We start from the raw sequence: 17,507 nt of genomic DNA on the forward strand, positions 1-17,507 counted from the left end.
GAAAGTGAACAGAGCTGAGAAAGAGACACAGAGAGGAGAGGAAGAAGGTAGACTAGGCTAGAGGCTGCACCCCAATCCAGGTGACTCCTTTGGGGTCTTAGAAAAGACCCCAGAGCTAGAGGTAACTGTTTTATAGTTTGTGCACACATTTGATTTATGGTTTATACTGCCTGGGGCGTGAAATTGTCCCACAGGACACAGCATAAGTCATATATCAAATACATACACAAACAATAAAACAGTTACCTTCAGCCCTAGGGTCATTTCCCAGACCCCAAAGGGAGCACTGTGGCACAATGTTACCACCTCTACTGGTAGTGCACACTCATTCTCTCAGCATTCTTCCCTGGGAGCCTTTTAACTTCTTCGGGGCCAGCCAATTATCCTCCTCAGCTGGCCCAGTGCTCCCATGCAGCCAGCAATTTCTTGCTGCCTGCAGCTGGTCTGCAGTTCCTCAGACACACAACCTGTTACAGTGAGGTCTATAAATCATCTACTGTAAGTAGACTGGACTATAGTAACTGTGCTGGTTATTTAGATACATCCAAGGGGCACAACAGGAAGGTAGTCCTTCTGACAGAACAAATGGGAAATCATCAAGGAAAGAGCATGTAGAAGAAAAGTGATTCTTTGTTCTTTCATGTCATCCTTGGCTATACGCATCGCTTCCCTGGGCAGGCCACTAGAGAAGACTTGAGTCATTGGTGAAGCCAGACTAACCAGTTACAAACTTGCAATATATCCTATATGCATTAGAAGCTTCAACAAGGCCTCCACTTCCTAATTCTAGACAAAAAAAAGACAATAATGACACAGCCAGAAACCTTAATTATCAACTCACCTGGTCTGATTTTTCAGTTGGGATGTATCAAGTTGACTGTATCTGTCTACTACCTGACTGGCTGAAAAAGCTGACAGGGCCCAATATTAGTCTATTTGCAGCAATAGTCTGAAGACTGTTTAATATTAGCGTAGCTTGATTTGTGTTTTGGTATGTGGTTCTGACTCCTGGTTCTGCAGGCGAGCGCATCGGCCCCGGTAGAGCTAGACAAATTTTCCAATGCAAGACACTGATGAAGAATATCCTACATGCGGAACCTTGTCTAACTCTACCCCACCTATACAGTGGGACCAGTAAGAGATATCCCAGCTTTTGAGTGCAAGACATGGATGAAGAGTGCCTTGCATTTGACACCTGGTCTAACTCTCCCCCATCTCAAAAGAGATCTCCCTAAGAAATCCTCGCCTCTGGCAGATAACGCAACACTTTTTAGATCTTGACTGGAGTTTGGAAACCACAGCAGCAAGCTCTGCACCTTCTTAGCTGCAGAAAAGAGGACCTACTACTCTCTGCTTCATATTAGTAGCCTTTTAGTTCAATTTTTTCCCTTCTTCCTGCAGAAAACAGAACTTCCTGGTCTCCACTTCGTATTAGTAGCCTTTTAGTTCAACTTTTCCCCTTCTTTCTTACTTGTGAGCTAAGCAGGAACACTGCTGCCTTTGTCCCCCACTCCGTGGATACTTCCTTTCTGAAACTAAGGGGTCACTTTTTCAAATAAACCCCATAAAAAAAAAACAGGTCCACTGAACTGGTGTATTCTTCCAATTTGCGTAACCTCAGGTGAAGGAACGTGGAAGCTACTTGCTAGGACTTCTCCAAGAGGCCTGATGCCTTTTTGTTATTCTCCCGCACGAGAAGCAGTGCTGTTTGAAAGGCGGAGGCCGCGGGCTGGGGGTGCTGCGTCGGGCGCCGGGCACCCTTCTCCCCCGGAGCAGGGTCGGGGGGACGGGCCAGCGCGGCGGCAGCAGGGAGCAGGCGCCGGCAGGGCTGGGGGCGGCATCCTCCCAGGCGGCGCGGGGCATGATGGGAGAATCCTTGCAGCATCCCGCCCGCATGGCAGCGCGGGCGCCGGGCGCAGCATCTTTGGGGCCGGGTGAGGGCGGCGATGGTGTCCCAGGCGGTGCAGCTGCTGCGGCAGGGCGTATGGGCGGCGCTGACCGGCGGCTGGTACCACGACCCGGAGCACAGCACCTTCACCAACAGCTGCCACCTCTATCTGTGGCTCTTCTTGCTGATGCTGCCACTGGCGCTGCACCTGGTGAGCGGGGCGGAGGGGGGCTCTGCCAGGGCACAGAGGGCAGTGTCTGTATGGGGGTCCAGGACCAGGTCGGGGAATTGGGTCTGCGGGCAGGGGAGAGGGGTGGAAATTAGGGGGAAGGGGAGACGTTCACGTGACCCCCGTTTAATCAGGAGGTTGTTCCCTTCGTGCCTTTAAAAAAAAACACAAAACAACAACTTTCCACCCCACTTCTCTCCCCCTCCTTCCCCTTTGCTGCATTAATTTCTTCCTTGATGGGCAGTCCCAATTCCTCTGCGAGTGAAACTGTCTGTTTTGCTCTTCCTCTTGCTGAAGGGAGTGAGCAGAATGGGTTCCCTGCCATGGCCAAAGAGGAATAAATAAAAGGAGTCGGCATTTGCGGCTGTAGTTGAGGCAGTGTCATTTCAAGGCCCATCCTCCCGCTGGCTTTTCTCATTTTCCTGGCAAAACTTTCCTGTTTTATCCTGAAGTACTGGATGGCCTTTTGGCCTAATGATCAAGTTATTCTGCCGGGAGGGACATTAACAGCTTAATTGACACTAGGTAACGCCTGGGGCCAATCTGTTTCACTTTTGTATAGCATCATGGATGCAACATAAACCATGTGTAAACACACAATACGGACAGGAAGCTGCCTAAAAATCTGTTTCAGACTGACCTATCACTCACCCACACACATTTAAAATTTCCCTGAAGGTTAAGCGCTATTGTAAGGCCCAGAACCACAAATCCTATTGAAGTCACTGTGCTATTCATATAAAGGTGGCAGGGTTGTCTCCTAGAATTTTTTGTGAATCAACATCTACATCTGTCTACAGATTTTCCCTTAAAACACCCTTGTTTTAAGTAAACACTAGTTTGGCATTCTGAAAAGGATAGATAAGTAAACGGAATACAAAATCCCAAATGTATGCAGATATGATGGATGCTAAATTTCACTGGCTACACCACAAATTACGACATATCTTCTTAACTCAAATTTGCATTCTGTTGGCTAAACTTGAAAAATATTAAATGTTTAATCTAGTTTCAGTGGTCTATAACACTGGTATTTAGGACTCAAAAAGTGGGTTTGGAAGGGGGCATTTTGTTAGCTAGTGTGTGAATTTAGTGATTTATTACCTAATATCTAGCTCCTGACTTTACACTATTAGCATTTATTTTGGCATTATGGTCATGGATTCCTTAAATCTACAGCATTTTTTTTTAATAAAGAAAATTCCACATTAAACACTGTTCTTCCTTACTGCTATATCTCAGAGCCTATTGGCTTGATTTTTCAGAACCACTTTGTGTCCTTCTAAGGTACATTGAAGAGGCAAATGATCAGTTCTGGATATCACGTTATATGTCCTACTCATTGGGTTCCCCTGGATGCTCATGGACTCCAGTTAAAGTAACAACACACCATGCTTTTTTTGAGTATGTCATGCTAATTTCCAAGGCCGTAAGAGCTTTAGGTTGCTGTTGTAAATGAGCACCCATCAGAGTGTGGGGACATCTACACATTCATTAATGCGCTTTTCCTAATGCACATTAAATTTATTACCTACAATGTGAGGTACTAAATAAATGTGCATTAGGCTGCCCTAATGTGCAGTAGCAAAAGCACACACTTTTTGGGACACTTAATGTGCAGTAGCTTATTTTATGAGCATTTTTGAGCATTTATTAGCGTATTTGCATGATTTCTTACACAACACTTCAATGCACAGTAAAATAGGCTACTGCACATTAAAGCATAACTGTAGACATGCAATGTGACCTGCAGTAAACAAACAAAAACAATCTTTTTTCCCCTTTTCCCTAGGTGTACATAGAGACGCATATACAGGAAATACAGTTTCCTGGAAGATTTTAGAACTAGTAACTTATGGGAGAGGCAGTGGGAGTTTAAAAGACCATCAAGCCCCAAAACTGAGGGATAAAACAGAGATCAGAAAGTGGGAATCATTAAGATGAAGGTGGAGAAGATTAAATTTGTACACAAACTTTATACTTCCTGAGTTCCTTCTTCATTGCTTCAGCAAGCCTTGCTTTCTGCAGGCTGGCTGATTTTCTGATGAATCATCTTGTCAGATGCAGAGCCTGTGTTTTCAGGCTAACATACCACAATTGGCCTTTCTTATCCTGGATAAGAATATTGCATGTAGTAGGCAGGCTGATTAAGAATAATTGTGTCTTTAAGTCTTTTATTTTCTTTTAAGTGCTTCGCTTTTGAAAATGATATCAGAAATAGCCAAATTATTGGAACTTGGAAACTTTAACTTTTTTAAGCAATTTTTTTACTCTGGGAATCTTTTTTATAATTTTTTAATGCAGTATTCAGATTATACACACATGTATAATACACAGATTATACACACATCTCTTGCCAGGATAAAGAAAAAAATGCTTGATTTTTATTTTCCTTTGTTCCAGTTTGTCTTAATCAAAACTTTTGAAATCATAACATCTGTTTGGATGTTGATTGAAAGGGCAGATTTTGACCAAAAATCAGAATTTTTCTGACAAGTTTTAGATGAGGCATATAAAAACTGAAACAAAAACAGCATGGGGAAGCTTGTGCTATGTAGGCTGAATCAGTGGTACAGACTAAACATTTTTGTCTCTAGCACTTTTTGCCATTAATGGTTTTGTTATCAAAAAATACCCACACCTGTGGTTCTCTTTCTTCACCAGGTTCATTATTGTCTGTTTCTAATCTTTATGATAAATTAAAAATGTGCTTTGAATAAATATTTGGGACATAATTGAAATTATCATCAGAACTCCAAAACTGTTATATGTCCTGTAACTTGTTTTATTGCACTGGTCTGAAAAGAGATTAGGTGAATTAATTAAAAGAACTAATTTATAATCCATATCCTGATCCAATCTACTTTTTTTTCTGAGAGAATACTGTTGCTTCTTTTACAAAGCCATTTGGCCAAATTTCTTCCCCCCAAGTAATCCTGTTGAAAACAAGAGATGAATTCATGTCTGCTTGTGACGTAGTTTATTTCACAAGTTACAAGACAATGCATGCCCAGATTTTGGTGAGTCACTATTTGTGGTTTTAGTGATTGTTTTTTCTGCCTCATTTTAAACAGAAGGATTCCCTGAATTTACTGATTGAAAAACTCATTGCTTCTTTTGCTTTAGGTACACAAATTACATTATGATGTGATAAATCTAGATGTGACATTTGAGCTTATTCTTACTCAAGCAGTTTTATTTTCCATGTGTTTTCCCAGGTGATTAAATTGGATTGTCAAGTGTTCATCACTCAGGATACATAAACTTCAAAATCAAATGTTTATCTTCGCAGTATCTCTAGCTCTCTTTTTTCTTGCCAGTTAATTGTATGTAGGTGTATTTGGAATTTAGTTGTTTTTATCTGGTAACACATCAATAGATAAACCAGCTTTAATTCTTCTTTCTAATTTTCAAGCTGTGATGTTTTCTTACAAGGTGAAATATCTTTCTAGTAAGAAATACCTCTGTAATATCAATAGAAACCATCCTTCAATAGAAGCCTGAAGGACACTGACATTTAGCATTTTGAGTATTTAGTGATGCCTGGAAGCACTGTAAAAGTGTAGAGATGCAATGTAAGATCACTACTTTCTATTAATATACTAATCTGTTTGGCTCATCAGAAGACCACAAGTGAAGGGGTACACAAGGTTTATGCATGTTTGCTTCTGCAAAATTATTGATGCACTGTACTTGGATATTGTAAGGTGTTCTCTAACAGCCACTTATCACCTGGGAGTACCTAGCAGGTGCCTGTAGGGAATCCCTACATTGTGATATAGAGTGGTTTCTTTCAAACACATTCCTAGAGACTATTTAGCACTTAACATTGTGTACAAAACCTTGTAATATTAAAATACATCTTTTGAACATTTATGTTTAATCATAAAATAAACTGTAACTACCATTGACGACCAATTGTTTTCCTTTCTCTATTCTACAAGCTGATATTGGCCTTGGTGGGAGAGTTGGGGGCAGGGAAGGCTCCAACCCAATAAAGTACATAAGTGCATGCTTAACTTTTGTAATGTGAGTCATCCTTTCAGCTTCAGTGGAACTCCTTGCATGTTTGAAGTCAACTGTGTACTTGAGTACTTTTAATTAGTACTTTTGAGTTGAGATGCAGTGTACCTATATTCAGGTAACAAACCCATTACTGTAAATACCTAAACTGTCCACTCTTCTGTAATACTTTTTATTAATGAATCATAAAAAATGAGACAAAATTTTTCTTTCCCATGAAAATCTTGCATGTATACTTACAGCTGCACTCACCTGATTTTGGATCAAGAATAATAATTCCTACTTTCGTACAAGCAACAAAGAAGTGGAAGTGATCAAATATATTAAACTTCAAGATCAAGATAAACATAGTGGTTTGTGGTCTGTTTAGATCTGAACAAAAAATGAAAATAAATATATTCTAATTTATGCACTTATGCCTATACCTACAGACATATTGCTAGCTACACCTGTCCTTTAGAAATGCCAAATTCCCTGCTTGAAATGCACCATGAAGTAAAGCAAGACTTCTCTTGAAATCTGTTTTGCATGCAAGTGACCCTGGAGTGGTGACCATCAAAATACAACATTTAGGGAACAGTCCAAAACCCATTACAGTTAGAATCTGTCCATTGAGTTCACTATGCTTTCATCAGACCTTTCTGTAGTAGAACCCCTCTCTCTAAGTTGTGCAGTGGCACAGTAAAGTTTATCTGAAAAATGCCTGATTTCAAATTTTAAATCTTTTAGGCAAATGTGACTAAATACAGAAAAAAACTCAGTTAATATAATAATCAAGGCTTTGATCCTTCAAAGAGAACTGGAGGGATCTATCTGCCCACTTCTCTTTGTACAAGACATGGTTTTAATCAGTAAAATGTTGCATGTCTCTGGTTTCTATCATTTGAAGGGACTTTCTAAGGATAGCTGAATTCCTGCTAACTCATTTTAATTATTAGGAGAGCTGTTGCTGGTCATTAACATTTGCAAGTTAGCATTTAAGCAAAGCTTTAAAAAAACAAAGAGAAAAACAAAGCTACTTCACAAAATGGACTTTGTCCCTTTCTCTTTTAGAAGTTCAGATTATTTGTTTAATACTCCGTTGTACACCAATAAAGACACTTGTGCAAAACCAGCAGTCTTAGTGATGGAAGATCAAGCTTAAATGGTTTTTTTGTTAAATTCTTGTTATTAATTGGGATGAGATTGACAGTAGTTTCTTATTATTTTTTTATAGATTAAAAATGTTCTCCTGATTCTATGTCTGTGTGTATGTTCCTAAACAAACACACAGCGGGTGCATCTACACAGGGGCTTTAGTTTATTAATTAGCTCTACAGTAAAATATCACTGTTTACATGTGCACCAGTATTAGGGTACAGTAAATGAATTAACTCTGCCATAGGAGGATAGTACTATTCTACATTTGTGTAATTATATGTGCTGAAATACATTTGTAGATGGTGATGGTCTGGCTGCGGCACAAGACTGCTAAAGTGCAAGGGCTGCCTGTCACTTAGTTCTGCACTGTAACACCCTTGTGCCTGAGCTAGCTCCTCTGCCACCCAATGCTCCCACCTGGAGCCCAGAACTGACCCCCTGGATGCCCTGCCAGCCGTGCTGCTCTGCCCCAGCTCAAACTGCTGTGGTCCTGGACACATGTACAGATGCTGTGCTTGGGAGCAGCTGACTCCAGCCTAAACTGTGCTGGAGTTTATTACATCGTTTTAATGGCATGTGTAGATGCACCTACTATATACACTTCTTTCACCTATTGCCAGCCCATGGTTGGAGGGGAAGATGTTTTAAGAGGTCTCAAAATAATTATTGTAATAATTTTTTATTGATTTTTGATCAAGTAATTTTCATAATCGATCAAAAGTACATCTGATATCCAAGTTTGAAATCTAAATACTCCATAAAGCTTCAACTGAGATGAAATAAAAAACAAGAAATGCAGCCATAATTCAAGTGATGGGAAAATTTTACAATGTTAATTGTTTCAGGCAATAAGAAATTAAGGGTAACCCCCCTTCCCCCCGACATTGTGAGTAAGTAATAATATCTTCTTGTGATAAGTTAGTATCATTAACACTCTCTCTCATTTCTTTCCTTAGGCTTTCCCACCAAATGCAGTAACAGTTTTTATATACTGCAGTTCTGTGACTGTGTTCTTCACGATAATAAAGGTGATCAGTTATCGTCTGCATGTGATGTTTGATAAAGGAGAAGTAATTCAACAAAGGATCTCAAGAAAGAATGGAAGACAAAGTAAAGATAAAGAGGCCACAACAGAAAATGTAGGTCAGCGCTCTACTCTTCGGTAAGTTTTTTATTATGCAGAGCTGTTCTATAACAATGACAAGTCCATGTCCCAGTCCTGCATAGCAGACTTTTGTTGGGTTTTATAGCAATTTTAAGTTGTGCAAGCAAGGACCTAATAAGTCCTCTCAAAGGACTGGCAACTCATGTAAGTGGATCCAGCTTCTCTGATGGGACAGGTATGTTACAACTGTAACTGAGGAGGGTGGGGCAGCACCTAAGATTAATAAAGGCGTAAGAAGAAGTAGGAATAGAGAGCTGATTGGGATCTGATAAGGAAACCCTGGGGAGAGGTGAACTAGTTCCTTGAAAAGACTGAAGCAGGAGTGAGAAGCAAAGCAGTTTGCATGTGTAGCTTTCTGAGTTGAGGGTGGAGAAAGCTAAAGCAGAAGGGGAAGAGCTGATAGGTTTATCTGTGACTGAGTTGTTTTTTGGGGCTGGGGAAGGCAAATAGCAAGAAAGTCTTGCTTGATGGAGTCAGAGAAATGAGAGCTGGGGAATCAGTGGAGAGATTTCACCTGCTGACTTCTACAACCCAGAGCCAAAAGGGGTTGAACTCAAACAAGAATATCAGAGGCCTGCCTTTTGCCATTTGAGTCAGAGAATAATTAATAGTGTCTCCTCCCTCTGTGAAGAAGAATTTTCAAAGAAGTAAAACCAGGAAACTGTGTTGGACAGGGTTCTCACAGGGAGGGAACTGAGGAACTTCCTTAGTAATGGCAGATGAGGTTAGATTTGGGGTCTCTGTTTCCTATGTACTTGTGGAAGTTTTCTAATGTGCTTGTTTTAAGATTCACCGGGCACATCAGACAAGCACGCAAGTGCCTCTTGTAGCATCTCAAAGCCCTTTGAGACTCTACAAGAAGCATGTGCAGGAACAAAAATAGTTTCCCTGAACTGCAAATTTGTAGTGCAGGGGCAAAATTAGGCCCCTGGTATCCAGGGGCCAAAAAATACCTGGGGCAAAAAAAGCGGGGCAGGGCATGGTCCAGGACTGTGACCTGAGGCAACCAGAGGCTCGGGTCTTCCACAGAGATGCTTTGGTATCCTGCCACAGCATCTCTATGGCTGGCCCTTGCTTTGGTGCTAGCCACAGGGAGCTGGACCTAGGTTCCATGCTGGTAAGTAAGGAGGGCAGGATTGGAGGAAGGGGGGTACCCCTGCCTGGCCCCATCCTCTGCCTGCTCCCCAAGCCCCCTGGATTACTTCCCTGCCCAGTCCCATCCCCTGCCTACTCCCCCAGTCCTCCTGATTGCTGCCCCACCCACCCCAGTATCCCTGCACTTTAAAAAAAAAAAAGCCCCATACTCACCAGCAGTAGCAGTGGCTGTGAGGTCTCTGGGGCCTCCTGGCAGAGGCCCCCCACACAGCCTCTGCTGCCCGATCAAGCCCTACCCCTGATGGCCCCCCTGCCTGGCCCCAGCAGTCCAGGACTCAAAAAACCCAAAAAACCCCAAAACCCACACTCACCAGCAGTAGCAGTGGCTGTAAGGTCACTGGGGCCTCCTGGCAGAGTCCCCCCCTACACAGTATGAGGCAGTGGGGACCGGCCCTGGCCGCATGGCACCTGCACTGCCACTGCCCCATCGTGCAGGTGTGACCTAGGTTGGCAGGGCACCACATGGCTCTATGCACTGTCAGGCACCTGGGGCTGCTCAGGCTGAGCAGTTCTAGGCTCTGGGTAACAGCTGCAGAGGCCCCAGCTGCCTGATAGTGTGCAGAGCGATGTGGTGCCCTGCCAACTGGCGGCCATACCCATGTGATGGGGCAGTGGCAGTGCAGGTGCCAGGTGGCCGGGGCTGGTCCCCAGGGCCAGTCCCCACTGCTCCCAACACACCCCTATGGCCCCCCACATCCCTCCACAGCCACCCACGCATCCCTTGCACTTCTGGGTCGGTGCAATTGGCTGCGGGGGACCCTCCCCCCCCAGTTGCTGACTGGCCACTGGGGGGGTGGGCAAGTGCCCCCTGACTCAGAGGCACCAGTCACCCATGCAGCCAGGAGTTGGCTGGGACCTGCCCCAGACCTTTGTCCCTATGTGCATGGAGTGGGAGAGCTGTGCAGCAGCAGCTGTTTCCCAGCCCTGTGCACATCAGGACCCCTCCCAATGTGTATGGGTCATGAGACAGCTGTCTCATGCCCACAGAGCTTGGCCCTGTGCTCCCTGCTAGCCCCTGAGCTAACATCCAAGAGGAGTCTGACTGCTGCAGGAGGGTAGAAGAAGATGGGAGCAGCCCTGTACTAGGTTTCTTCCACTGGGAGCAAATCTGCTCCCAAGAGGGGGCAAGTGTAGATGTGTTCCTGGTGGGCTTACTGAGCAGTATTTTTACTATTGAATTAATAGCATGTGTAGACACACCCACTGTGCCCTAAGATAGTACTGTCCCCAGCAGTATTATCTTAGGGAGCAGTTAATTTACTGTGCCCTAATACTGGCACACGTGTAGATGATGACTCCTTTACTGAGGAGCTAACTAGTCAGCTCTGAACTAAAGCACATGTGTAGATGCATCCATTGTTGGGGTTTTTAAGGCCCATTTGTGGGGATTCCAGTTTGAAGAGAGCTCCACAGCTGTGGGTTGCTGGGGTAGCAGCCTAAGCGGTTAATTGGGCAGAACCTGCAGGCGTCACATGATTGGAAGGTGGCAGGGTTTTGGGGCATATCAGCCCAGGCCTGGAGCTGCCAGGGGGACTCTCTGTCTCTTGTGCAGGAAGACTCTAGAAGACTCCCAGATACCTAGGGCTAGGGGCATGTTGCACTAAGGGTGGAAGTTTGTCTCCTTAAAGGGACATAGCATGGTTGTCATTGCTAGTGTTTATGTAAGTGTTCAAACAGGGGCTTAGACTTGTGTTACTGTTTGAACCAGAGGACTGGGATGAGGCTATAAGGGGAGGTTTGGAGGCCTCATCAGTGTCTGGAGAAAGGGGCACATTATTCAGGTACAGCCTAATGACAGGTGCTGAGAGAGAGAGGTGTCAGAGAGAAGGCCGCAGCTACAGGGACACACAGAGCCCAGTGCCAAAGAGAGGGGTGCAGCTACAGAGGCCTCAATGAGCCCTGGGGCAGGGATGTAGGGGCACAGGGAGCCCTAGTGCTAGAGTCGTGCAGGGATGCAGGGGTTCAGGGAGGCCTAGCACCAGATGGGTGCAAAGACACAGGGGCACACTGCCAGGGGGGTGCAGAAATGACAGGAGTATAACACCTGCAAGGCTTAGGACACAGTAAAGGGAAAGTTGGAGCTGTGTATTGCATCCTTGTTTTTAGGGCATAAAAGGGGCAGCTTCCTGCTTAGCAACAGCTTATTAATTGCATCAAAGGTGTGGTGGGTAAAACAGTGGGCAGGCTGCCCTAGACAGGAGGGTGGGCTGATGTAATGATAGGCTTTGGGATGGCCCCCTGTTGCAAGGACATTTATTCTTGCTTTGCTTGAGCTCTTATATTAATTTAGAGAGCCTTTGTGGTAATGCCCCTCACTGCTTCTTTCCCTATCTATGGATTATTCTGGGTCCTTGCTCTAGTCCAAAGGAAAGCAGCAGCCTTCTCTGTTTAGAGTACATAGTATATTACACCTTTTATGTCTCCCCTAAGACCAGAATCCCATTCCTAGTGAATCAAATACTTTCATGCCCATGTACACTATTTTCATGAGGAGAACATTACTCTGGAAACATTCAACAGGTGTTAATGAGACCACTTACAGAGTAAGACACTAGTCAGAGTGCCTGTGGGCATGTCCAGAGAAGCGCGGCTGTGCAGTATGTGGCGCTGCAAACATGTTTGCAGTGACACATACGACACAGTCTGGTGTTCTCCGCACTGCAAGGGTGCACTGCCCAAGCATGCACTGGGCCGGGTTTTTCCCACAGGTTTTTTTTTACCCCTGGATTTTCAGGGGTCAAAGAAGTGGGGGAAAAACCAACAATGATGCAATGCACGCTCAGCCAGCATGTGCTGCTGAAAAGCAGAGCCAGGCCACCCAGAGCCATGTGGCGACTGCCAGCCGGGCTTCCCATGGCAGAATTGCCATGGATGTAGCTCTGGGAAGCCCCCAAGATCCCAGGTAAGGCTGCTAGGGCCAGCTCAGTACTGGCCCCAGCCTCCCCTACCCCACCTGGGGCAACTTGCCACATGATATAGCATACATGTCATCGGTGTTCCCTGGGACAGGTAGCAGTGGCACAAGGTGCACCTTGTGCTGCCACTACTTGTCTCTGGGGAACCAAATGTCCATGCATGTCTGGACATTCCCTATATGGCCAAATTAGGCACTAGAATGTAGCTTCCTTGGATTCATGTTAATTTCAAACTATGTAAGAAAGTCATTCTTGTTTCTAACTTATAATGGAGTAGAGAAACAATCAATTCATTATGAAAGCTGAACCTTTGTTAAAGTACTCTGGAAGCCGGTGTTTGAAACTTATACAGGAAAAAGTTACCAGTAGCTTTGTGTATTTGTGAGCAACTTGGTGGATACGGACAGTCCTGAAGCCTGTAGTACGGCATCTGTGCTGCTGGCACAGAAATGGCTGTAGTGTAGTGTACAAATACCTAAGCCAGCTTTAAACTGTTTTTTTTGGGTTGCTGGCAGTAGTTCAGCTGCAGCAGTGCAGACCTCAGCATAGGATAATTTATCCAGCTTCTTGGGTAGATTTTGCAGCTCACTGTGGTTTCTGTATAGTTGTTGCTGCCTACTACTGGAATTCGTGTTGGATATCTCTGAGTTGCTGTAACTTCAATTTATATTCCTTTGAAGATTTCAAAGTTATTAGCTCACAAAGCTATTATTTCCTTTTTCTGCTATCAGATACATTGATAGGATAACTTAAGAGGCTTGTCTTAAGCTTCACATTGTTTTGTTGTGAATTAGTGTAACCATTAGATGACCAAGGTATAAAAAGTGCACTTAGTATGACAGGGTGTGGCAGACCCACACTTGCAGCACCACCCCTGGTATGCTCTGCCCACTTGGGTGCCACCCCAAGGCCTACTCATCTGCCATGACTTGATGTTATCTGAGATTAGTTGGAGGTGCTGCTTAGTGCTTCCTCTAGCCCCAGGTTGCTCAGCTGATAGGTCTTCTGTGAGGCTCCACCACACCTACACTTTACCCCTTTCCACTCAGGTGGTCCACTCTGGTCTCGGTGATCTTTGTGATGGGCTGCTGGCCCATCTCTTGGCATGCCTGCCTGCACGGTTCTCCACGGGAGAGTGGTGAGGCCTTCTTGACTAATGACTGCACAACTTAGCATTAATGAACCTGAACATGTGCACATGGTGTGGGCAAGCAGGGCATCAATGCTACCTACACCCAACACTTTACTTCAGTGTTCTGCACTCAGTGAGGCAGGCTTCACCTGGTCCCCGCTGAATACCTTTGTGGGTATTCCCTAGGCAAGCTGGAGTTGTAGGCCTAATGGCACCCAGCCACGTACCCCAGTACTTTGGGCAACATCCCCTCATGCTCCCTAGGGTCCTCCATGGCCACTACTGGTTTACCATCGGGTTTTGGGTCTGTACCTACTCAAACACAGTGACAGTGGCCACAGGGGTGCCAGGTGGGTTTTCTTCCCCGGCGGGCTCTATTGGTTTCTCTCAGGCTGGCCTCCTCCCATCCCAGCTGCCCTTGCGGTACCTTTCAGTGTTGTGGTGTGTGAGCAGAGGCTTAGTCAGGGCTGCACTGCTGGGTTTACCCATCCAGGCTTCTGTGCCAATACCTGCTCTTTCTCCTACTGGTGTTTGGTTGCCTATGGCATCTCCTTTTCTGGTGGGGCCTCCTGCCCCTTGAAGGATTCCCTATTGTGGTGCCACAGGTAAGTGTGTGGCCTGTTTCCACAAGAGAGTTCTGGTAGCAAATGGGGCTCCTGCAGCCTGGCCTAGTAACCCGCCCCTGTGGGGGTATGCTGGCCCTGCTCCAGCTGCAGGGAGTTTCAGGTTGCACTTGTGGTATATCCTCTTTCTCCCTCCCCCATGCTGCTAGTGAGGAGTTCCAGGACCGGACAACTCCACGGGCCCTCTTCTGGTCACGTGGTGTTGGCCAATTCCCCAGCAGACTGGCTACCTGGACACTGGTGCTGTAGTGAGTGTGCCATGGGCCTGTCACACAGGGCCACAGCAGAGAAGCTTAATTAATTCTTTCCATTGGTTTTTACTGCAGAAGATATTGGGAGAATTTCCACATCAGATCAATCCTTCCTAGTAGATATGTTTGAAGATCTGAATCACACTGAAGTGATAATAAGATGTTTTAGAATAAATCAAATACTACTAAGTCATCAGAACTAGATGGCATGCACCTAAGAGTTCTGAAAGAACTCAAAAGCGAAATTGCAAAACTATTGGCAATAGTAGGTAATCTATTGTTATAAACAACTGGGGATAACCAACATAATACTCATCTACAAAAAGCTCTAGAGATTAACCTAGAAACTACAGACCAGTGAATCTCACTTCCATCCCTTGCAAATTGGTAGAATCTATAATAAAGAATAAAATCAGCTGCACATGGACAACTGTGACATGGGGAAGAGTCGGCATGGTTTCTCAAACGGGCAGACTGCCTCACCGATCTGCTGGAATTCTGACTATCATGTAGACCCAGGGATCCAGTTGACAGCATATATTTAGATTTTCGAAAAGCTTTCAAACAGGTCCCTCACCAAAAAGCTTTTAAAAAAAATGAGTTAACATGGCATTGGAGGGAAAATTATTTGCAGACTGAGAGTTGATTGAAAGATAGGAAGAAAAGGGTAGTGCTAAATGGCCACTATCCAGGATGAAGGGAGGTCAAACATGGGGTCCTGCAGGATTTGTGTGGTGCCTAATTTTGCTCAATGACAATGACCTGGAAATAGGGATGCAAAGTGAAAACTCCAAGTTCATAGATGCAAATTATTCTGGGTAGTCAAATCTGAGGCTGAAGGAGAGCTGCTCCAGAAAGATCTCACAAAGCTAAGTGAGTGGGCAAAATGAGTGGCAGATGAACTTCAATGTCAAGCTATTTCATATGGGGAAAAATAACCTTAATTATACATACACAGTGGTGGGTTCGGACCTAGCTCTGACAACTTAAGAAATGGACTTTGAAGTCATTGTAAAAGCTCTGTAAAAGCATCACTTTAGTGTGCAGCGACAGCCAAAAAAAGCTAATAATATATTGAATATCACTAAGGGACTTGAAAACAAAATAGAAAATATTATCATGCCACTATATAAATCCCTGGTGTGTGCACATCTTGACAACTGTGTGTAAAGGGATTACTGAATGTACTACTTGCCACTCTTAGGAACAGAATACTGGCCTAGATGCACACGGATGCGGGGGATCCAGTTGGTTTGACCCAGTATGGCACTTATGTTTTAACATTCCAGTTTGTTGAATATTTTGATAACCAGTGAATAGAATAATCATACATTTTCATAACTTTACCTTTTGTTTGGCAAGGAATACTCTGTCTAAACCTTATTCAGTTACATAGTTCTTAGTTCTATATTTAACACAGAATTCAAATACAGAAAATTTCAATATTGAAATATAGTATTTGACAAACTTATCTTCCATGTTTAGATGAATGAATTGTGAGGGGAATGAAGAAAAGTTATTCAGAAGGAAAATTCTTTTTCCATTATAAGGGTTACATTCATTATACATTTGCAATACTGTCTAAGTAGAATCCATATTCATAATATTTGAGGTGGTCTTTTTTCTAGGAATCCATCACTTTGTAAAAGAAAAGGAATTGTCTTCATGTTTTGTTTTGATATTCACGTTATAAGATAGATGGCAAAAGTCTTTCAGCTGAGAATAGTCAAAGACTTGACAATTCCATGGCTGAAACCAGTTAATAAAGTGAATATAGTTTTATAATAAAGAGGTCTGTGTTACTGAGGTAAAGCATTTTTATAGTGGACACATAGATTTGAAATTGTATGTAGGAAAAAATCAGTCATTTACATGATTAATAATAGCAGTGTAATTTGCAATTGAAATCTAAGTATATGTTGTCCTATGTCCAGGTACTTGTATGTAAAGCTTGTACCAGAGTATTTATATCTATTCCCCAGGGGGATTATAGAAGTTATATATAGAAAGAGCTATTAGATCACTGAACATATCTGTGTAAACATATATTTATTTTTCAGGTTATCTAAAGTGTTGTTTATTCAATTGTTTTTATATTTAACCTTAGTGCACCCGTTGGGCCTCGATCATGCGGTCCCTCGCCGCCTGGCCCTGGATTTTGGTAGTAGCCTTCTGCTCCGTCTCTCACAAGTGGGGTGCTCCGGTCTCCCGCCTTGGGCGGTCTTATCCCCTCCTAATCCTGCCTGCCACGACTTGATGGAATCTCAGTGGAGGAGGGGTCCGACCGTCTGGGTTCAGCTACCCCAGGCCAAGGCGTGATGATCTTCGCAAGGCTCCAACCTCCCCTGTACCTCGCCCTATACCCAGCCCTGACGGCGTGCTCCTGGTGTTTTGTCCACGGCCAAACCTTTTCCTATGCAGGGTCTCCCTGGCTCCGCCTCCCAGGACCAGTATGAAACCGGAGCTTCTCTGCCTATTAAGCCCTAGGAAAACTCTGTCCCCCTTTCCTCTATTTCCGGGGTCTGAGGACAAGTTAACAACTATCCGAGAAGTAACAAAAGAGAGAAAAAACTATCACCACCTGCATGTGCTCCTAATTTCAATCTAGCTGGGACCCTACCTCGGAGCGCCCATGACGGAGTGCTCCTCTTCACCAACTACCCCCCCCTTAATGCTACCTCCTCTAACTATATGGTGTATCGGGCGCGTGTCTGCCTTTGATGTTCCCTTCTTTCAGCTCAGGACACTTCCCTCGACGAGTTCCCCCCCGGAGCCTCTGTCCCAGACGTGAGGGTTATGTTTGACCTCTTTACTAGTTACCTCTTTTCCAGCGACCCGGTGGGTCCCCGTCTCAGTTGATGGGTTTCTTCCCACTGAGTCTCTCTGCGGCCCAAGGGTGATATATAACTGGGATACCTGGGTCCCTTTTGATCTAGCAGTAGCGTCACTCCATGGAAGCAGCTCTTGACCCTTTTCTGCGCTGGGT

General features: G+C 44.4%; 1 protein-coding gene across 1 annotated transcript in view; it reads left to right on the plus strand.

Moving 5' to 3' along the window:
• The first annotated feature begins 1,901 nt into the window (after nt 1-1,901).
• The window catches only part of PCNX2 (pecanex homolog 2 (Drosophila)), a 258,890-nt gene continuing 243,284 nt past the window's right edge, over nt 1,902-17,507 (plus strand). The window contains 2 exon segments of the mRNA XM_019549852.1: nt 1,902-2,099; nt 8,237-8,442. Of these exon segments, the coding sequence (XP_019405397.1) occupies nt 1,947-2,099; nt 8,237-8,442 (359 nt within the window). The 5' untranslated portion in view covers nt 1,902-1,946.

This window comes from Crocodylus porosus, unplaced genomic scaffold (genome assembly GCF_001723895.1).
Source record: "Crocodylus porosus isolate Cpor-Errol unplaced genomic scaffold, CroPor_comp1, whole genome shotgun sequence".
Taxonomy (NCBI): domain Eukaryota; kingdom Metazoa; phylum Chordata; order Crocodylia; family Crocodylidae; genus Crocodylus; species Crocodylus porosus.